Source organism: Poecilia reticulata, linkage group LG22, assembly GCF_000633615.1.
Source record: "Poecilia reticulata strain Guanapo linkage group LG22, Guppy_female_1.0+MT, whole genome shotgun sequence".
NCBI lineage: Eukaryota > Metazoa > Chordata > Actinopteri > Cyprinodontiformes > Poeciliidae > Poecilia > Poecilia reticulata.
Genome location: NC_024352.1, coordinates 13,499,784 through 13,522,506, shown reverse-complemented (window position 1 = coordinate 13,522,506; position 22,723 = coordinate 13,499,784). Strand labels below are relative to the sequence as shown.

The following is a 22,723-nucleotide window of genomic DNA, read 5'->3' as shown; positions in this document are numbered from 1 at the left end:
TGCCAAACAGTTATTAATACAAAGGGAACCCAAACCAAACTATTGATTCTATATACTTTACAGTACCTGGACTTATGGCTCAAATAGCCGTCATCTTTTTTTTGCTAAATTTTGAGATGAAAGTTTTAATTTCTTGCTTTTTCTTCTTTTTCTTCCCACAACTCAGCGACTAAAAACATATACATTCACTGTGGGGTTTGGGGAGAGTTTATGTTCATCCAACAGACTAAATATAATGTTGACCTTTAGATTTTTACTCTATGGCAGTTAAAATATATTGTCCTACCAGATATGAATCTGTATACAGTATGGGATTTGTTATTTGAATTGTTTAAATAATTAAACTTTTGATTATAATTTACCAAAACACTTCTAAATGTGTTAAATAACACTTTCATTTTCAGAAGGAAAACTCCAGATGAATGTTTTTCTGCTTTTCCTGAATGCAGATTAAAGCTGTGCAAAGACGACAGTGGGACAACAGCAAGAACTTTAAGCAAGTGGAAATTTTTATGGACCGCCAGACCTCCAGGGGCTATGATGCCGAAGCTGGCACCACAAGTGTACACTCACACCAAGCAGTGCAGCGTTCGCCCAATCGCAGCGTTCAGCCGTGCGAACGTCTACCGAGTGGCCTTTTGAAGGACTTCAGAGTTGGCGGAGAGGATGCCGCCAGTAAGCGAGCGCATTTATCAGATGACATTTCAAGCTCAAACGATTCCCCTGACGGCTGTAATTTGAGTGACAAACATGAAAGAGTGTCGGGGCTGCTCCCATCTGCTCGCGCCTCAACAGCGGCAGCTGGTTGTGTGGCTTCTGCAAGTGATGATGAACGAGAAGCTTCACCTCTGGTGACCTTGACGAGGTCTGAGAAGAATCCATTTCCCGGCAACGGTAACCCTGCAATGGCTAAGAATCCCGCTGCAGAACCCACTGACTCCCAAGAGGTGGCTCGCAAGCCTCTCATAATGGGAGATGAAGAGAGAGGTCTTAGCCATTTGAAGCCTGAAACCACTTTCAGAAAAGGAGCTCAAGAGACATCAGGTTTGCAGTGATATTTCTTCCTTGCTACCTTGTTGTAGCTTTTATCTGCCTTCACAGAAACAGTTTTTAGCACTTTATTTTGCCCTTTGAAGTTTTTTATATTTTTCTTAAAAAAACAAGTGATACTGTTTGGGTTGTTTACATTCAGGAAAATGTGAGAGTGTTGGAGAATCATGCTCAGATGTGCAGTTGTCAGAGAGCAGTTCCAGTGACCTGACAATTTCTTTGACACAATCGGAGCTCGAGGAGGATTTACCAGTGGAGGCAGCATCAGAGAGAAATGCCTCTTGCAGAGGAAGTGGTGATCACAAACAGCATCGTCCTGATTCATCCCCCCACTCTGATGAGTCTAAGAACAGAGAGCGGTTAAACGGTGAATCCTCAACACCGGGGGTGACTTTGAAAAGGTAAAGTATGTTTGGAGTGTTTTGGTTTCTGAAATTTTTAAGAGACTATCCAGTGTTGTTTTGTTTTCACCTATAAAGCTACACCAACAGCTAAAGTACATCTGGGTAATGTTGCATGAATTTCCACTCTACAGGGTTTTACAAAATATAAGATTTGTGCTGAAGAAAGAAATCTGCATTTCTTCCTTATTTGTGTTTGGGTTGATGACATCACAAGAGGCATTTGAATTTAGCTAATCATCTAGTCATGAACACTACCTGACAAGAAACTTTTAATACAGCATTCAAGTTGTGTTTAATTACAAGGGGTTGAACCTTATGTCTTGGATGGCCCCCAAGACATGATGGATACTACCATGGATGGTGAAGAGTGACAGTGATTATCTTATAGACTTTTACTCAGAAGACTTTGTTCTGTTTTCAGTATTTTCCATTTGAGTGGTGTCCCTACATATTCCTTACACAAACATCATCTCTCTGATCTCTCTCATCATTCGGCCCCACTCTTCTGTACAAAGTGCTTCCAATTTATCTTAGTTTTTTAAAATAAAATTTGGATACATGACTGTTAAACATCATCTATTAGTAGAAGGTCAAAGTTTTTGTTTGATCATCGGAGGTTCTGTGTTATGTTAGAAAATCCTTGTGATGTTGTGGTTAATTCACATTTCCTTAATTCTCTCTTTTATGCTTCCAACTTTGTCTGTGACCTTTAACCCCTGGATTGCTGTTATCAGTGTCAAGTGTTTGCATTCTGTACAGACTCCATTCTGAATTGTCCTATTGAGATGCGAAGGGTGAACTTATGATACTTTGACACAGTATTATTAATTACTGTATTCCAAAATGTCATATTAATTCACTAATGTAGATGCAGTCATACTATATTCATATATTATATATTGTGATATATTGTGCAGCCTCATCTGGAGTATTAATCTGTCATATTTTATAGAAGTCAACAAGCCTAAACAGGGGATTTTGTAGGCAGTATATCTCTATATTTCCTAAAAATATTGAACTACACAGAAAAATAGAAAATACGAAAACTGGTACAAAATTGTTTGTTTACAGGCACAAAATGGAAGCAGGAATAAATTAAATAGGAATGTGTACATAAACAAGAAAACACCTGGAACAATTTGATAAAAACACAAAGAAAAATGGGAAAGAACAAAAAAATCTAATCAGTGGCTTTATAACTTTTTTGTGTCATGAGAGACGTTTTTGCATAGACACTGGTTTATGGGAGGATTCACTTTCTTCTTTTCTTATTTAAATAATCATTTGCATCAAACCAGCAAAATAAATCGAAACTAACTGACAACAGCACATTTTTCTGTGTTTTCTTCTGTTATAGTACATTATCCTTTTAGAATTGGCACAACTTAGTGAACCTTTTTCCAAAAACCTAAGCCAAGCTTGCATAAAAGAATGTTCTGCATGCTCATCCTGAACCACATTGCAGTTAGTGATAGTGGGTGAAGTTCTTTGCAAGTATCAAATCTGGGGCTGACAGAGAGGAGCCAAGGGAGTCACAGTCCATGCCACAGTGTTGTCTGCAGCTTCGCATTAGCAGCGGCTGTTGTGGCAGTGATGCATCTTATAGAGGGGAGAGCTCAGGACCTGTCCACAACAATATTGCCATAATCCAAGATAATGCTCTAACAGAGCAATTTTCTGCTTGAGAGACCTCAGGAAGTCCCCACTGGAGGAGGAAATTGTGGCACCATAGAGTGTTCTGGAGGGTGGGCATGTGGACAGCACTTACAGCCACAAATCCTTAGCGTGATGATGGCTTCTGAGTTGAAGGATCACTTTGGATGGAGTCGGAGTCACAGAAAACCCCATATGAATGTTTTTGCACACAGTGCTTCTGCTTTTCCCCCCTCTTCATATAAGCAGGCCCTTGTGTGCATTTTACAAACCACTTTATTTTTGTGCATTTGTAAACATATTTGTTTATTTTTTTTCTTCTCTCTCCCCTTATGCTACATTATACATTATACTCTGCTTACTGTACCAGTTATAAATATCACAAACCTTTCTGAGCACTGTCTAATTGGAAGCACATTATTTAAAAGTTTGTACAGCCTTTGTGTATTTCTAAAGCAGTTTGAAAGATTATATTTTCCCCCCTAAGGATGCAGCAGGCACATTTATGTGTGGTCTAGCATACTTTTTATGCTGTGACCCTAAGAGGAGTTGCAGTTAGCCTGCAATGGAGAGACGACGGTGGGGGCTGCTGCCACCATTGTTAACACAGAGAGCTTCTGTGTCTGAGGAGAGAACCAGAGGCTTTGATGTAAAGCTCAGAGAACATCCTGCGTCTATCGTCTCCCTCTCTTTCCCTCTCCCTTAAGGTTAGAGTTTATATCGCTCCTTCCATTCAAACCCCAGTCCCAAGCAATTCATTAGATTATCCCATTATATTTTCTTCCTCCAGCACGGACAGACTGAGAGAGACTGAAATATTGTCTGGGTTTCTTCTCATAATGGCCCCAGTGTGTCCGCCTCACAAATACAGTTTCACCTAACTGCACAATGGCTCGAGGCTTTCTGGTACTGCCAAGCGCTTTTAGTTCAAATTAAAGAGCTGTACATCATGTTAGCAGTATAGAATTGGTTATAATTAATTGTTATGTAATCACAATGTCGTTGTAGTAGCACTGCAAGATAAAGGAAGGAATATACAGCATGTATTATACTGTGTATATGCAGACATACATATATATAATGTATAATACACACTACATTCCATTAAACCTTTTTGTCCCTCTGCAAACTGCTGTCTGCTTATTAGATACTGGTGGTGATTTTCCATGAGTGTCAGCTTGGTTGAATCTTTCTTTCAAATCTTCCAGGCAGATTCATATTTTTTTGCTGTTTGTTGAGTGCTTGTGCCGCCCCAGACACTATGCTGCCCAGGGTAGTGAGCCATATTGCCTGTATCACAAAAAAGACATTTAGGTTTATCACCGCAAAGGTAATTCTGGGACTAAAAAAATATAAGAAAATTCAGGACACTTCAGTGTTTTCAATGTAACCTAATGGAACTTTTTGATACTTTGAAACAAGAACTTTTAAAAACCTTTCAATACATCAGTACTGCTAACTGATCCATGCATGTTTTTTCTTTTCTCATTTGTTTGCCATTTTTGTTGTGACTGGCATTGTTGTTTCTCTGATTCTCTGGCCATTTTCTATTTTCTCTCCCTCTAGTCGTGCTTTTCCCTGTAACAGACGTGATTTCCCACTCTCATTTGTTGATAAAATCTGCCCAACACAGTAAAGCAACCAGAACCTCCCATACTGTTTGCATAAGCTGTCAGAAAAGGACACAATAAGAAGATAAATAACAGAGTCTGTCTCTTGAATTATTGTCTTATTGTGGAACATAGACAATATTTAAAGCCACAGCTGTGCTGGGACTATTTGTGGCTGTATTTGTCAGTTTGGTTGAGTTGTTTTTGCCATCTGTGCGAGCAGTGTGCTTCCTCCTGACACCAATCACTCAATTTTGGGACCAATTCTGTGGTAAAAATCACCCGAGTCAGAACTGTGTGTTGTACCGTATTACTGCTGACCTCTTCCACCTAGTTAAAACATCCTGTGAGCAGCAGCAGCATACAAAGTAAAGATATACACCTGGACTATTTGCAGAAAATTCACTAATTTACTCTCTCCATCTCCAAGACGTTTTCTATAATAATAAAGTGGAACAACTTGTGGCACACTAAGACACATGTTTTGCCTATTCTTTCAGAATGTTACCAGGAAACAATCTGCGGAAAAAAGAGGGAGCAATTGTCTGCTGACCCTTAACCTGAGAGCCTATTACAGACTGTCATAAACTCTCTCTGGCCTCTCTTTAAAGGATGGCGGCTCAGAATGTCTCTGTTGGGGTTTCTGGGAGAATTCAATGAGGGCCACCCAGAGCTTAATGCACAAGAAAGAAATGAATTCTGCATATCCACATGAATTAAGGATCCATTTCTCATTTCATAGCCTCGCTAGGCCAGATTAAAGTTTAAATCTTCAACCAAAAGAAATCATCCAGAGGCCCCTCTATTTTTCTTTTAGGATTTTTTTTTTCTGTGAGCTTTTACTGTTTGTAAATTCACTCTGTTTAATACTACGTTACTTATTTTCTGCATAAGTAATTTAACTGGACAGGATTAAGCCTGCGTTTTACTACAGCAGCAGACAGAAATTCTCCTTTTTGAGTGCCAGGTGTCAGAGCTTTTCTGTGCAACCTGTTATTACATGTGGCACCATCAACAGACAGTGAAGTGTTGAAATCCTGCATTGTTGCCGTCGCGTTTTGATGGCCGGATTCTCCGGTGGTCCTTGAGTATCTCAAGGAAATTGCCTGGAAAAAAAAAAAAAGTGTCACAGATTTTTGGATCAAATGGCATCCTTTTATTTTTTTTGTTTTCTTTTACAATTTCAAACCAAATCGATTATATGACCTCCGCTTTTTATTTCCTTTCATCACAATATTTGCAATGTTTTTTTTTTTGTTTTTTTTTAGCCTCTCCCTGGAAGGACTCTTTAATCTGCTAGACAGCATCGAAGGGCGACTCCACGGCGAGCAGAGCCACGTGTACAGAGATTCCTCAATAGATGGGAGACAACTCAATAGGATTATCAGGTACATCCTTCCTGTCTTTCTTCAAACTTTACAATCTTATCTCCCCCTGTCTAAATGGAAAGCCATGTAAATTTATTTAATAGCTGTGGAGCAGTTTGAGCAGATGAGAAAAACATATTATCCTTCTGCTGAGGGCTCTCACATTAGATGAAGTGTCATCACAATCAGGCGTGCGTCTTTATTTCTGAGGGGTTTTTCAAACGCATGGGATTGTTATAGTAACCACCCCGGCTCGATTGTTATTGGGAGTCATAGAGATAGAGGACAGGGGATGTGTTTCATTAGACAGAGCTTCTTTTTCATAAGGTTTTTATACTTCATAGCATGAATCATTTACCATAATTGCTGCTCCTGTCGTAAAGCATAAAAGAATAAATGTTGCACCAGAACCGGGCTGTCTAACTACATAGTGTGTACTTACCTCCGTCTGTTGTGCGACCGTTTGGTGTCACGACCCTCATAATGTTTAGTCGCGCTGATGTTTATGATTATGCTTGTTTAGGATGTTTGTTTGTCTTCGATGCGTTCTCCGCAATGCTGGCTTGGGGCTCACCTCAGGGCGCCATGGCAATAGCTGACCGCTTTCTATATATCGGGCAGCCTTTGTGGCGATGGAGCGGGCTTGATTGACGAGGACCTTGAAGCATGTGGAACTGTCGTCCTTCATGAGCTTCGGAGGTTGTCATGGAGCACGGAGAAGGGCTGCGTGCTACCGGAGGAGCTGGTGAGAGCGCATCAGCCTAACACTGAGCCAAATGAAATAAGGTGGGTGTTTTTTTACTATCATGGTGCCTCAAAAGTGATAAGTGGCATTTCTGTTAGAATTTTAATTGTTGTAGTTGTGCTGAATTATTTTGTCTCAATAATGGGTTTTTGTTATTGTTTGAATCATGCATTCACAATGACAATTGTGCAAAACTGTTTTCAATCTCTTAGCTTACCAGCTAAAATTTTGACTAATTTATATTAATAAAATTATTTATTTATTATTATTTTTTAAATGAAATAGACAAAGGTTTTTCAGTTTATAATAGCTTTAAAACAGACACCCAAATCATTATTGCTTTAATAGCTGGAGTTCAATAGTTTTTTTTTTACTAAAAGCATTCACTCACAGCAGAGGTGAAATCTGCTTTGCAGACTGAAAGTTCGCTGTATGTTCTTTTTACTTTTATTTTATTTCTCCCTAAGGCAGTTTCTGAGATATCGCATGTTACAGTTTGATCGGTCTTCCTTGTCCACAAACCCGAAAGGTCATCTTTGGTGTCACCTCACACGGCATGGGTGAATGTCATGAGTAAATTAAAATGCCCTATCTGCGACTTCCAGTCCTTTTGGATAATGCGCAGTTATACTCTGAGCCAAATCTATGTTCTGCTTCACTAGCCTATTGATTTCACTGAGACCTTTTCTATTATATACTCCAATTCTAAGAGACACATCCAGCAGCGTCGTTCTCTGGAGATGCCAGTTGGTTGACCTCGACCTACTGTCCTGTTTTTCAGCCTGAGGTCATATCGGTATCTGTGCCTATTCAGTGTTAACTGGAAATTAATTGATAGTCTATAGTTCTGACATTGTTCATAGACGTTATGTTACAGAAAAAAAAGTCCTTTCCACATAATATCTTCAAAACATTAACCTATCAAATGTAATATATTTTGCTCTAGTCAAACTTGCTCACATTTATGACTGCTTATGCTCATTTTGATCTTTGTTTACATTTTTTCCTAAAGAAGGCACCTTTTTTGTTCATTTTTCTTGCTGCCCTACCCCCCACCTTAACTACAGCACCAGCCTCCCTCCCAATGCGGCTCGGCTGTGGGATCGCTGGTTCAAGCACGCCCTTGTACTCAAGGAGAGCCGTGTCCTCAGCACTGAGCGCCTGGTCCAACTATTTACGCCGCTTCTGCTGGAGCGTGATGCCGACTACAGCCAGCAGGTAGCGTCAAAGACACACACACTATCTCATAGGGCACCCAGATAGTCATGCAGTAATAACACATCCACCCTTTTTTAACAAGCTGACATGGCTTGTTATTATTCTTCTGTTTCTTTTTTGTTTTGCTTGCCCTTGGAAGAAAGTTTTGGTTTTCCTGCTCATGAGATTCTTTAATGGAGGGCCTTTTCACACAGCAGTAATTACAAATCACTCTCAAATGGTTCACTTTTAAGACAATACTTGCTTTTAATTAAGGTTTTACTCATCAGCTGAATCAGTTTTTTTTAAATCTACTCTTTAAAAGTTTTCTCTTCTTTTTTATTGTTTGACATTTTCCTCACACTCATGTTGCAGAAGTATTCATACAATGCTTTCACATTTTGTCACACTAAAGCCACTGGTTTCAATGTATTTTAGAATGGATTTTTGTGATAGACTATTGTAAAGTAGTTCAAGGTTGTAACCTGGAAAAGAAAAACGACACTTAAAACAATAAAATAATAAAACATGTCATCTGTGACTGGATGTTGCTGCCTCCGTTCTTGCGTTTCCACCAAAATATTAATGTTTGGTCTCATCTGTGGAGCACCTTCTTTCATTAGTTTGCTGCGCAAATACGGGAAGGTTTCAAGGGGTGCGAAAAGTTTCATAATCAACAAGAGATTGTTTACGATGACTGTCCAGCTATGGACCCTTGTGTTTTGCTCATTTGTTTTGACTCATATTACTGGGATTATTGTGGCTTCAATTTGTTGCTGCAGTACACCCGACTCAATGAAAGAGGCAAAGAGGAAGGCTGTAGAGCCTCTTGAAAATATGAACTCACAAAAGAAAGAGGGGTACAGCCATCTACATCATTGTATCCAAGTGCATCAGAAAGAGGCTGAGTGAAATCTTTCTCTTCCTTTATTGCTTTGAGTCTCGCTCCATCTATTCCTCCCTCCTGTCCTCCACTCCCCCCCATCTCTCCTTTTATGTCCCTCTGTCCTCCCGTACAACCGCTCACTCTGCACATGGGCTCAGACAGACATTTCCATTCACGTCCTGCCACGCAGCCTGGCTACTCCAACAAATGGGAGCATGCAGCTCGCATGCACACACTCAAAGTGGCCCTTTGAATATTCAAGTGCTAACAGTTGCATTCATTGATATTTAAAATGCAGTGGATGAGCGAAAGCCCTCAACTCACGGTACATTTGACTAAATCTAAAAAAAAAAAAAAGGGATTTTATGGACAAGGATTAAGACTGTTTCTTTTGCGGGAAAGTCAGATCGGAGTGTGTTTGCATCATTTTCTCCTCTGAAAAAGAAATGAAAGCATTCACATTGTTGATCTTTTCTGTGACCTGCTGATAGCGAATTACAATGCACTTAAATTTTGTCACTGTCAAAATCCTCCTGATCATCCCCTTCATATTAGCGTTCATTTAAAGTTCCAAATGGCTGTCCAAGGCTGAGAGGCAGCCTTTGATCACAAAAGAGAGATCATGATGGCAGGATTTGATTTGGGTGTGGAGAAAGGAAATCTGTGTGTGGCATCTCCCTTAACAGCTTCTCTTAATTGTGTATCCTCATCACCACAGAGATAAAAATGAGCTGAAGAGGCGGGAAGAGAGTAGTTTGTCTCGATCCTCTCAGCCAAGAGGAAAGATATCTGAAACGTGTTGCACATTAACAGCAGGGTGATTACATTCTTTAGAAAACTCTCTAATCTCATGGATGAGAAGAGAGGGAGTGAGAAAAGCTAAAGTGATTGAAGGGGAGAGCAGGCGCAACGGCGTGAGAAATAATCTTTTTTTGTTGTTTTGTTAAACGAGTGAGAGACTTTAAGGTTATTGGATGTTGGTGTACCAACACACATTACGGCTGCACCTCGGCGTGAGCAGCCATGGCCAAAGTTCAATTTGACGCTTCCTTCACAAAATGAGAACAATTAAGAAGGTGGTTTTAATTTGTGCTGTGCGCAGGCCAAAGTGTTGCTGAGGGCACTTCTCTCCCGGTCCAGTGAGGAGGGCCCCTCAGCAGAGGATGAGAGTGACTCTTCTTCTTTGTGCAATAATTCCTCCGCCTTGGCGGACGCAGACGTGGAGCCCTCCCGATCGTTACGCACGCAACACATCCAAGGTAACTGCAGATATTTATATCGCACATCATGCTTACAGTGAGAACTCTAATGCAGTTGTATGCAAAAAAGGATACACTTAGCACAAAAAAAATAAAATCTGAGCTTTTAATTCATTTTAATACGTTCTAGTGTGTAATCAGATCTATAGGTTGCACCAATTGAACCAAGATTTGAGCTCTGCTTATGCCACTGTGAACTGTTGGTGTCTTCTTTTCCACAAATTTATCTCCAGAAACTTAATAAATAAAAGTAAAGAAAAAAAATGTTTTTCAACCTTCCCACAATAAGCGTCATCAGTTATTAATATGAGAAGCAGAGGTGATGTCCCACTGGGTGTGTTAGAGGGTATTTTCTTTAACATTTATTTATAAATAGACAATATAGACTGAAGATTTTCTGACTATATTTTGTCATTTTTATGAGATCAATAAAAAAGAGATGATATAATTATTTAAAAAATGATCCAAGTTTTTCTGGCAATACATGTCACATTCAATCAGTAAAAAAATAGTCACTCATTATCTAATAGCCTTCTTGAGTGCACTTATTCTGTAGACGGCAGACAAAAATGCATTTAATCATATTTTTAGAAATATTTATTGGAATTAAGTGGACAAATTGACTAGACAGCAGAAGTATACATCTTAACTTGCAAAAACCATTACTTATCACAATAAATCTTAATTTTATTTTTTTATTATTTTATTTTACCAGGTAGTTACCAAGTAAGGTTAGATTATTACTGAATTTTAAGATGACTTCAATTTATGCTAATACTTAACAGCCTGTGTTACTTTTGCTGCCTGATTTTGAAAGGCTTTGTCAAAATCATTTTCAAACCCAGCACGTTCCATGACAATGGAGACTGAAGCTCAAAAAGATCAAATAGATCAATGTTGCTGTCCTTGGTTCATCCTTCCTGTTAACTGTCAAAATACTTTTTTTTCTCTTTTTCTGTATCTATCATGTTTGGAATCCAGGATTTTCCATTACAGATGGAGGCTAAAAGCTTAAAATAAAATGGAGCAGTGTTCTACTCTCTTCACCCTTCCTGTTATCTGCTGAAAGTCTTGCCCTCTATTGCCATATTACAGCCTCAACAAACCTCAGGCATGTTTTCACATGTCATAGAAATAGTTTCCTGTTAAATAAGTTTCTGCTTCCGCTGACTTCACTGATGCTGCGAACAGCGACTTTTAAGTACCGGTCTCTGAGTAACAGCATCCACACTGAAGAGTGCTTTGGTTAGAATGACATTGAACGCATCACCCAAAAGGACTAGATTTTTGAGCTTACAAGGCCAAACAAGCTGGAAATCGTTCAATTCTGGTTCCATAGAAAGTTTCTTTGATCTTCTTCATAGATGTAAACGCTATTCATTGCTATTTTACTTTTGTTTTTTTGACTCTTTTATACAGTCAAACATGCATGTTCTTTTGTGGAAAGCATGTTTGCAAAGAACATGTTATTTACTTTGCCAGTTTTTATGCAGTCTTTCATTCAGATATAAAGAAGGACCCCCTTAACAATTTTTGCCCAAGACTCACTTTCTCCCTTGCGTTGCTTCTCAGTGTGTGCTTTCCTTTCTTACAGAACTACAAAGCACTGAAGAGGACAGCCAGGACAAAAGCCTGGTGGAAAGTGGTCCTATTAGAGGTAAAAAGGCATTGCTGGTGCCTCAGCATTCACACTGTCCTTATGTTGTGGTTTGTTTTTCTTCCTACTGCAGTGAATAATGGGCTCCTTTACACAATGGCTGAGGCAGGATGATCAAGGTGAATCCAGGGTCAAAGTCCCACCTGAAGAGCCATGCTAGTTCTGTCTAATTATCTCCCAAGAAAACACTAGCAGTGTTTCCACCCTGCTCCGACAAATTTTGGCAGGACTTATAATTCGCTGGTCCGGCATAATGCGGTTTGCTTTAATTGTCAGGGCTCCAGTGTAGGCAGTGCAGAAGATCTGTCATCGGTTCTCATTATCTTCTAAACAATGCTCCGGCAGGGCTGGACTTGAAAAAGTACTAGATGTGACGGCATCCTGGAAGCAGTTGGTGTGCCCATCCCTCAGCTCACCTCTGAAATTTAAAGCCATTCCCACATTACCCATGGCTGTCCGATTTCCAACTGGGCTTTTCATGTCTCCGCATCCCTAAGGTGCACAGCCTGCAAAATGAGTCCAGTTTGAAATTGCACACCTAATCAAAAGAGCTATAACCAGCTTAAAAAAAAACAAACAATAAAAAAAAAAAAACATTACTAAAGATTTTGCAAGGAAAATATTTTGCTTTTCTGAGTAACATCAGTGTTGCAATCAAATACCATGACCTTGGAACTGAGAGTAATTGCTCAGAGATGTGTACCTGCAGCCTTAGATGTAAAAACAGAGCCTGAGTAAAGAGGCTGGGAGATTGCTATCCTATGTCAACACTTTCAGCAAAAAAATAAATTTACTATTATTCAGTGTCAGAAACTGAATAATTACTTGTAAAACTAGTTAGGTATTGATAGATTTGGCCACAAGAGATCACAATATTATTTTCTTGATTTCAAATGTGGAAATAATTTTCACCTGCATGACCTTCTTCTGTTTTATTTAAGAATATTGTCTCAGTAATCACCCCAACTATACATTGTCTTAGAAAGTATTCACACCCTTTAAAAAGGGTTGGTATAGAAAGTTCTCACTTTCTATCATGTTAGACACTCAAACTGAAATATATTTTACTGGAGTTTTATGTGATACATCAACACAGTGTTCTACATAATTGTGTCTCAAAGAAGTTATGAAACATGGATTTCCTAATTTTGTACAAACTAAAATTTGAAAAATTGGCATGCAATTATATTTTCAAACTTTTCTCTATCAGCTTTGCTCATCTTCAGATTTTTGCCCCCCATTCTTTTATGCAAAAATAACTCAGTCTACATCCGATTGGATGGAGAGTATTTGTGAACATTTCCAAGCCAATCTTCTCAATTGGATTTAAATCTGTACTTTGACTAGGTCATTCTTACACATCAATATGCTTTGATCTAAATCATTCCATTGCAGCTCCGGCTGTTTGTTGAGGGTCGGTGTCCTGTTGGAAATTATAGTTCTGACCAAGTTTTATTTATTAATTAATTAAGTTTATTTGACAGGGACAGACGCACAATAAAGAAACTGAGTAAAGCAGCGCTAAAAGAATAAAATAATTAAAAGTGATGACATAAGCAATCACACACGAAGCAGAGTTTCAAGTCTTTTCCAGCTTTTAGGATTTCCCCATATTCATCTTAATCCGACTCGTCAAGTCTGACCAACTTCCCTGTCCCTGCTGAAGAGAAGCCTCCACATAGCATTATGCTGCCACTACTGAGAAATTTTGGCCTGATTTGACCAGAGCACCTTTTCTGTTTGTTTGCTGTGCCTGATTGGCTGTTTTTTTTTTTCCTAGCCAGTGTCAGAAACACCAAATCACTTGAGTGAATGATTAATAATCTTTAAACTGTAAGTGGTATGAACTTCTCTAGATCTATTCTAGTCATTCTGAAGACACAAAGTGCTTTTACACTTATCAGTTTCCATCATCCAATCTAGCTCACAGCGTTTTAACGGTCGTAAACCGATATGCAGATGTAACACAACTTTGGGTTTAATCCACATGTGACAGGGGAAGCTGGAATCACAATTCTGCTCTACTTTTTGATGGGCTATCATCTAAAAACCCAATTAAAATACATTGAAGTTTATGACAAATTTGTCTTTTTTTTTCTCTACACCAATAAAAACCATTTCTTCCCCTTAGATATTGTTTCCCAAGATATTTTTTCAGTCACTCGCAGATCAGCAGTGAACCAAAAACAAAAAAAAATTCATCATGTCGCCTCATCAAACACTAAAACCTGTGCAAGTCAGAAACCCGGCCTTTTAAGCAAATATGTGACTGTGACTTTGTATGTGTTTGTGTCTGTGTGTGTGTCCCCCTGAGCAGAGACAAAAGCATATCAGTTACTTAAACAGTCAGCCATGCAGAAAAGACTGCCGAGTTCTGAAGAGGAGGAGGAGGAAAGCAGCTTTTCGGGTGAGCGACTGCAACTTGATCATTTAAAATCTTAATGTCTTTTGTTTCCTCATTTGTGCATATTAAGAGGTGCCCGAGACTAGTTTTGAGCTTCCTTATAAGTATGAATGCAAGTATGGACAGTGAATTAGCCTGTGATGAGATCAATCAGGAATCAAATGGTTTTATCTGGGCTTGTTTGCTCTTTTAAGGAATAAATCATGGCCATGAAGAGGACCTGGGGAGGGCCAAACGCTCCTCACATCAAGACCCTTACCCTCGGTAAGACCATTGTTGTTATTCAACGGGCCACAGGAAATGGGCCACCAGACACCAAAGTGGTTGATGTACATTTGCATGGCGGCTCTCATAATTCCCTGTTCATTTCCATAAGATCAAGGGGGCGCCACCCATTAACTCGCTTACAAAGACAAAAGGCCCCTAAAGCCCCTCTTACTCACTGTTAGCCGGGTTCAACCAGGGTTCCAGGATTCAAAAGCAAATCAGCTGCCACGAAAAATAAATTGGAGCCGTAATACTACTGTTTTCAGCCTTGTTGTCAGAATGCAAACAGATCATGTCAAGAACAGAATCACCGAAAACTGTTTCAGAAGAAGGGGACTCGAGAGTCGATAAGGACAAATGTCCTCTCATTTGTCACCCTCCAAACATTATTTACCGTCTAATGATAACTGGCTCGGCAGAAGCTCACACGTCTCGGTTGCATTTGAATATCAACACAACTTCATCAAATCTGCAATCGCTTTTTAGGTCCTCAGAGCGCCTCTTCACCACAGACCCATTTGGGCTTTAGTAATGGCTGGGTAAACGTTATGAGGAATAATCTTCTCTGATTTCATGTGATTACTGGGCAACACGCTGACACGAGGGCTGAAGTCTGTATCTCCCTGTCAAACAAGCGCTCCAGTCTGCCTATTAGTCCATGGAAGGGTCTAATGGCCTGACTCTATTGTGGTCCTCCTCACTCTTGCCCCTGCCAGCTCCACTGACCAACGTATTTAATAAACATGAGCCAATTTTGGGCAAAAAAAAAGCCCTTCTCAGGTGGTGTCTGCCTCCCAGTCAGGGATGTGCATGTGGAATCTGCAAAGTGCGTGATTAAACAAAATTTGCTGGGCAAAATGCGGACATCCCGAATGCAACGGTGAGACATAAGGTGTGTGTGTAAGTAAAATAGGACAAATGGGTAGTTAGGCATGCCTGACACTGTAATCTCCTCTCAGTTGGGAGAGAGACATCCTAATCTTACCCTTGTCGTAGCACAGATATCTCTAATTTTTCTGCTGTGCTCTGATTTAAGCATTCCCCTTACCGCAGCTACTTTTGCAGTTTATTGCTCCCACAAGTGGTCTGGAAGCCTCGCACTTCAATAGAAGCACAACACTGCAGCTTTTCTCCTTCTCTCCGTCTTTCTTGCCCCTTCCTCATCCCTCTTTGCCTTTTCCTCCCTGTCATCCCGTGTTTTCCTCTCCCTCCTCTCCTCTCCCGCTTGTTAATTATTTGCTTTATTTTGTCAGCGAGCTGATGAGTGACTTCAAAAGGAGGACGGAGCTGGACTCGAAATATACAAAAATGGCTCCGTCTCTGTTGTCTTAGACAATAATTATGATTTGCCTGTTAAGCCTGGGACTACAGCAGAGGGATTGTAGTTTAAAGCAGAGGCTTTGGTACAAAAATGCATTTATAGCCCTTTGTGAAGCTCCTCATTATGTGTGGGCTCGATTCATTAAGTAATTGGTTTGCAGTTGTTTACATGAGTATTAAGGCCTTCTATTCAGGGCCTTTGAGAGATACATTGTGCAAATGTTGCATGTTATGAATGCAGAATGAGAGGCGGGGGGCCAGTGCTATTGGCCAAACACTGCTCCCAGCTGAAAAGCGAGAGAAAAGCTCTGGGTGCTGCTTTGCATAGTAATGACTCGGCCTTAATAAGCTTTACAGATTAAAAACATGCAGTCTATACAAGATGCAAGGAGATACTCTTAACACATTTATATGTGCTCATTTCTCCATTATGGAGTTGGAGAGATTTGGAGTCTTTCATATTCTATTTTTTTTTCCCCCTCTGCTTTGCTTTCTCCCACACAGCGTTTTTCAGTCTGATACTTTTTATGGACTGTTCTGTTTATTGTGTTATAACTTGCAGGGAGGCGGCTGATCTGCAACATTTATTACAGATTTTTTTTTTCCCCCATTGTAAATCTTTTGCAGTCAAATCACTTTGTGGTTGAGTGGGGATGAAAAGAATAATGCACGAAGGAGTGAGTCTTAATAAGCAGCTGCACTCCATGTAAAGACCACTTGTTCCCCTTTGTATGCGAGTGCATGCCGCTGCTTCCTCTTGTGGAGGGAATAATCTTGCTTTTCTCTTCTGCAGGCATTTTTAGACGCCACTCCCTTCTTATTTTTCAGTTGAGGTTTTTAACTTACCATTTTAACCCACCCACCCTTTTTCACCCGGAAAAAAAAAAGAAAACATCCTCAACGCACGTGCAGACGGACAAAACAAAAGGGCGCAGCCGTCCAACGGGATAATAAGTGCCGTGCCTAGAGCCTGCTTGACAAAAACCTTGACTCAACCATTAGTGGTTTACAGCTTTGGTTTGGACAACAGGATGTGCTCAAGCATTCGACCTCAAATCACTATGTGTCAAAATCAGAAGCTCTATCTGTCTCCCTTTAGACCCCTCCCCTCTGCCTCGCGTGAGGTGGGGGCTGCGTTTGCAGCATTGACGATTCACCTAAAAGACAGATGGAGGGCTGGAGGGGGGACGTGAGCTGAGAGAGGGGAGGGAAAAGGAGGAAAAATAAAAACGAGAACAGGAGTGGGGATGGAGTGGTCTTTCTGCTACAAAATCCAACAGTGAGCTAAGTTAAACAAAAAAAGAAAAAAGAAGAAAAGCAATGTAGCACATCAGAAGGATTATTTTTTCTTTTCTTCTCTGAATGTGTCATTGTGGAAGCACACTTCATAGAAAAATAAAGAAATTAGTAATTGTTTGCTGCTTTTTACACCAAACGTTGTTGGGTTTGCCACTTTCAGCTTAGGCAATAAGAGAAACCTAGAGATGCACCAATCACCTGAACCGAGATCAGATTGGCCAATTTTCTCCTTATTTTCTTCGATCAGCAGATTAGACTCTTAAAAATAAATTTTTATTTAATTTTCATTGATTATATATAAAGAAAGCACTTTAAACACTTTAAACACAATAAACACGTGAAGCACTTTCTAAGCATGTAACAAAACAAAAAAAAATCACAATAATGGAGATAATCTGGTAAAAATAGAAGAAAAAAAAAAACCTGTTAGACTAATACATGTACCAAAACATGTATTAGTTGCAGGATTGCTGTTACATTTGGAATTGACAGGTCAGACCTCAAAGAAATCTGATCTCACTCACACCTGATAACCATTAACCCTTACTCCCTAAAATAACTGAGAAGAAAAGCAGCATTTAGAAAGTCTGACCAGTGGAGGTCACTGTACTACACTTGCTTTTTAGGATTTAACATCTTGTGCGATTATAAAACATGCAATTCTATTTTTGACACGTTCTATTCTTGAATATTTCTGAATATTTATATCGGTGAGTTCAGACCTTGGAAGAAACAAGCCCCCAAAAGCACAAAATATACTATAATAAAAGGGCTGGTGTAATAGGTTGTAATAAAAGATGCTCTTTTCTAAAGTGTAGCTGCAGAAACAGCCAATCAATTTCTGCCACCCCTTGTCTGGGCTATAAAGCAACAGAAGCGCCATGAATGCGCTGCCCTTCATCCAGCCTTTACACCGACAGTCTCCACTAGACCGCCACCAGTCACTGGGAGAGCGTGATGTGCTGAAATCAGTGGCCCAGATACCTCTCACGTTGAGCTGCAGTACTTGCTCGCTGCCAGCAGAGAGCACTCACACGTTGGAGAGCACCCACTCATGCTGCACTCACAGGCGCCTCTCACTGTTTGCCCCCACGGAGGGGCTACATCCTGCTACCATTCAGGCCCGTTAGAGCACATCTAAGCGGAGCCTAAACAATGTTTTTGCAGGGTCATAGCTGGGATGGGAGTAGGAGTTGATGGGAATGATGAGGTGATGGGTCTCCCTTTACCTTTAGACAAGCACAGCCGAGCAAAAAGTGCTATTGTGCTATTAGCATTTGTGCGTGGGCGACAGGGGCTTAAAAAAAAAAAAGCCTAGGATAAATAAAAGCAGGTTGTAGCTGTCGGCAAGGCAGTGATAAATGCTTGGTAAGCATTATTTTCCTTGACAGTCCTGCTTTTTCCTGGTGAGACTCCTGGATAAAATGGAAAATGCATCTTTGTGACTCTTGGACACTGGTCTTATGAATTTGCTTGATTTGCAGTTAAAGATTTTATGGTTGTGTATTTGAGTTTAGATATTAACTCACCTCATACGCAAATTGCTGTTGCATTTGTTTAAACATTATACTGTTATGTGCATTAGTCTGAACACTTTTGTTGTAATTTGTCATTATTAATATAATTGAGTACGTTCTTAAGTGGCTGCTGATGCTGCTAGATCAAATGAGAAATGGATCCTAAATTGAGAAATAGGTCAGAGTTCTTTTAGTGAGTTGTAAGTTGCTGTGATATTCTTGAAGTAGCATTGTTTCTTTCACTAACAATTATTGTGCATGAAATAGGAGACAAGGACTGTTAATTAATGTAAATATTTGTAAATGTTAACTATATGTCAATGCATTTCTGACCTCAAATACATACACTACCTTATAGCGATCACCAAAAGCAATTCATACTTTCATGATATAAAAATTTGTTAATTTTTATGCTGTAACTTTTCAATGACTATATTATAAAGTGTCAAATTGAATGTGGTGGAATTTGAGAAAACTTTTAGTAAATGTAAGCTGCTTTAAGGGCATCTTGGTACTTTCCAAAATTAAACATAACACAAAAGCTGGATAATTATTCAGGCTATCTGCTCCCGTAACCAGCTTGCAATTGGCTGTCTAAGCAATCTACATAACGTAAAACAAATAGTTTTAACACGTCCTTAATAAAAGGGACGGCTTACCCTACTTTAGTTTAAAATTTCCTTTCATGCAGGGATTTTTCTCAAACCAACTGAATTTATCTACTTGTTTCTGAGGGACATGTATAGAGTTTTTTTCGTTTTATTTATCTATTATTTTCAGTTGACCGGCAGCGTGCAGCAACATATGCAGCTTTACTCTGAAAAGTACAGCTGAAAAAAAAAAATCCAAATTCTCTGGCATCTCTTTAAAAGGGACTTTGAAAGTTTGGAAAGGTTTGACATAAAATTGACAAAAAAAACAACTTTAAAACCTTACTTTACCATGTACATGTGTAATGGACACATGCCTACTAGTAAAACATTAATTACCCTAAATAAAAGTGAGAAAAGTGAGAACTAAAAATGTGTATCCTCAAGATTAGGAAAAACAATGCCTGTGGGGTCAGTTTGGTTTTAAAGATTATTGGGAACAACTGTTATATTCAGAGATAAACAAGAACATGAAACAATTGCAAATCCCACATAAAGTGAACAGATACAACAATAGGGGGGAAATACATTACAACAACTGTAATTTGCATCATTTCACACATAATGTTCACCTCTGTCTTTCTGGCCTGTGAAACACATGCCAGCCAGTTCTTACATATTCAGATCATTGCCTCGTTTAAGGGAAATTCGGGAAAAGATGAACTGTGATAAATGTTTGTGGAGACTGAATTTTCAGGTCCGTGGGGTCAGATCCAGGCTCGGTTCATTGTGGTAATGATTCTGTCTTAAAATCAATACTGCGCCTCACTGAAGTGGAATTGTTGATAGGCCGTTCCCGTTCTGTGGGGGGAAGTTCGAGAAAAGAAATGCGCAATTTGCTCTGTGAAACGGCTATTACTGCGGCAGAGGAGAGGAAGTAATTTCACCGATTATTGCTGTGTTTTTGCTGCATCGTGGTCCGCTTTGGGTCCTCTATACCGCAGCTTTAAATGACTATCCCTCCATTGGTGTTTTTGTTAAGCGTTACTGTTTGAACTTATCTGTTGTTCAGCGTAAAAACATGAACACTACTATTGTGAGAGTTTCTCTAACTTTACAGGAACTCATTATCTTTATGCTGTAGCAAAGACGCAAACCCGGTTGCGTAACCATTTTCAGGTTTATTTACTCAAATGAAAGACTATTCATGTGTGTTTAAGTACCAAGCTTTTAAAAATTTGCAGCTACAAAAATATGAATATCTCCATAGTGTTAGTTTGCTAACGACAGCAAGGTACGAGCGACATGTCTACAACCTAGCTGACTGCAAATTGGCTAACTGAGCAGAGACTCCAGCTAAACCATCTAATATTAGCTAATATCTATCAAGAGCAGAACAGAAAATATGTCAAATATTCTACTAATACAACTTTATGTAGGAAGTGTATGTCAAATATTTGTGCAGAAATTTTCTGATTTTCAAAATTTCTGTCATAACCCAATGTGGACATTTTACCCATTGCATTTGCTAGTTTGCTAATTATCTGTTCTTAAACGTTCACATTTTTTGTATGCTTCAATGTATTGTCTGAACAAATTTATGAACTATTCATTTACTAGGAAGCACTCTGATATGAATTTACAGGTTATATTGCTGTGATTGTTTTTGCTCCCTGATATATAGTTTCTAACACAAAAGCAATCTTCCAGTTTGAACAGAGAGGTTCATCGTTTTCTCTCCTTTCCTCTTGAGTCTTGCAAAGCACCAATGTATAGTTTTAAGCATTAACAACTGGAATGGAGCCAAGGCAATTTACTCCTCATGCTCTTTCAGTCATATGTGCCAAGATTTAGCGGAGGAGATGAGGGTGATTGAGAGGACAACAATCAAGGAGGTCATGGGTCTGTAGTGATGCAGATGGAAGAAATCGTAACACAGCTCTTTCTCCGTAGTGCAGCAAAACAAACTGCATTATTTCTTACTTTCTTCAAAAAGTAAAAGATAGACATTTCATCTATGTGTGAAATGGATGACGGAAAAGCCATGTGGATCTGTACGCTAACCTGGGAGACGATGGGGATATGTTGTAGGGGCTTTGAATAGGCTCTGTCATGATGTAAATTAAAGAGGACGCCTTTAAAAGTGGAGGGGGTGGCCTTATTGCATATGCATCGAGGTAGATCAAAGCCTTTTCGGAGGTCACACATTTACATAGCGATATCACCGGAGCTATGGGAACCTGGCAACCCGGTCTTTGGGCTATTTTTGAATAAAGAGGGCCTTGTGGAAGTCTTTTGCCGTCAACAAACTTCCTCCCGCTTTAGTGTCTGAGTATAGCTAAACCTTATTCACTTCTGTGTGGCAGAGTTGTGTCAATTTTGTGCAACTGATTGATTTGTGTCTCTTTATTCTAAAAAATTCTGAATGATTTTTACGTTACATGTTTTATATTTGAAGTATAAACTTTCAGTTTACTTTTTAATGTACTGTGTGCACAATTACTGATTTTGGTGTACATTTTAGATTTTCATTTTTTGTGTGGAAAAAAAAAAATTGAAACTTTTACCTGTCTACTAACTAACTCTGTATTTCCAGGAAGGGAAGTTCAAAGGTTCATTCTGCTTTGCAAACAAAAGGTGAGTGTAGACGCTGGTGTCTAATGTAATATATGTTAATTACACCAAACAGACCACCATAAAAAATTGCCTGTTAACATAGTGGAAATTCTTGTAAAATTGGAGCTTCACAAAAAAACTCTCATCCGTTTGATTAAAATTTTCTGTGATTGCAGCTGAGTCTTTTGAAGAAAAAAAAAAGATCTTGAAGCCAAATCTAGTCCACTGAAAGCTTCTTCTGAAGCCACTTATTCAGATGATAAACAACGACCTATTGGGGGAAGATTCTCCCTCTTATTTTTTTAATAAATATACTATAACACATTTTTATCATTTTATAATTTGTTACTACTAATAGAGGAGAATATTTTTGGCTCTTTTGTCTAATAGATGGGTAAAAATAAAGGATAAATAAAAGCAGCTTTCTATGCTCTTTATTATCTTTGTGTTAAAAGTGAAACTGGTTTTATTTATTTATTTTTTTTGCAATGTTACATAGCGCTCTCTTAATATTGTCTTTTTTAACTTTGTTGTTTTTACAGGAGATTTTGCTTTAATCGTGTGATTTTGTGTTTTGTAAAGACTTTTGGCAGGAATCTGATGACAGCGACTTCGAGATTGAAGCAGCCCTACGTCCTCCGACTTTCAGCGCAAACAGTGATGGCAGCCATGACTTTTATCATTGATGTTTCTGCAGTGCTCTGTATTATATCAGTGTGAGACATGTGGCAGATCGGCTCTTAGTTATTCACCCCCTGACCATACTTTTATTGGTCTGCATTCTAAATCATATGCACAGCATATTGTAAAAACAAATAATAAAGTTGACAGCTCTCACGCTGGATAAAGTATGTGAAGAGTTGTCCAACGCTCTGATGTTAA

At 39.2% G+C, this 22,723-nt stretch overlaps 1 protein-coding gene across 2 annotated transcripts in view; it reads left to right on the top strand.

Moving 5' to 3' along the window:
* Positions 1-22,723, top strand: part of kiz (kizuna centrosomal protein) — a 27,230-nt gene extending 4,507 nt beyond the window's left edge. The window contains exons 5-15 of one of the 2 annotated variants that reach the window (XM_008399565.2): positions 450-1,044; positions 1,193-1,451; positions 5,986-6,105; positions 6,706-6,870; positions 7,897-8,047; positions 10,015-10,171; positions 11,766-11,828; positions 14,146-14,235; positions 14,427-14,496; positions 21,822-21,862; positions 22,424-22,723. In XM_008399565.2, coding sequence (XP_008397787.1) covers positions 450-1,044; positions 1,193-1,451; positions 5,986-6,105; positions 6,706-6,870; positions 7,897-8,047; positions 10,015-10,171; positions 11,766-11,828; positions 14,146-14,235; positions 14,427-14,496; positions 21,822-21,862; positions 22,424-22,527 — 1,815 coding nt within the window. In that variant the 3' untranslated portion in view covers positions 22,528-22,723. Of the gene's footprint in view, positions 1-449; positions 1,045-1,192; positions 1,452-5,985; positions 6,106-6,705; positions 6,871-7,896; positions 8,048-10,014; positions 10,172-11,765; positions 11,829-11,901; positions 11,948-14,145; positions 14,236-14,426; positions 14,497-21,821; positions 21,863-22,423 lie in introns of those variants that run through there. The other variant, XM_008399566.2, reaches the window with a different exon arrangement.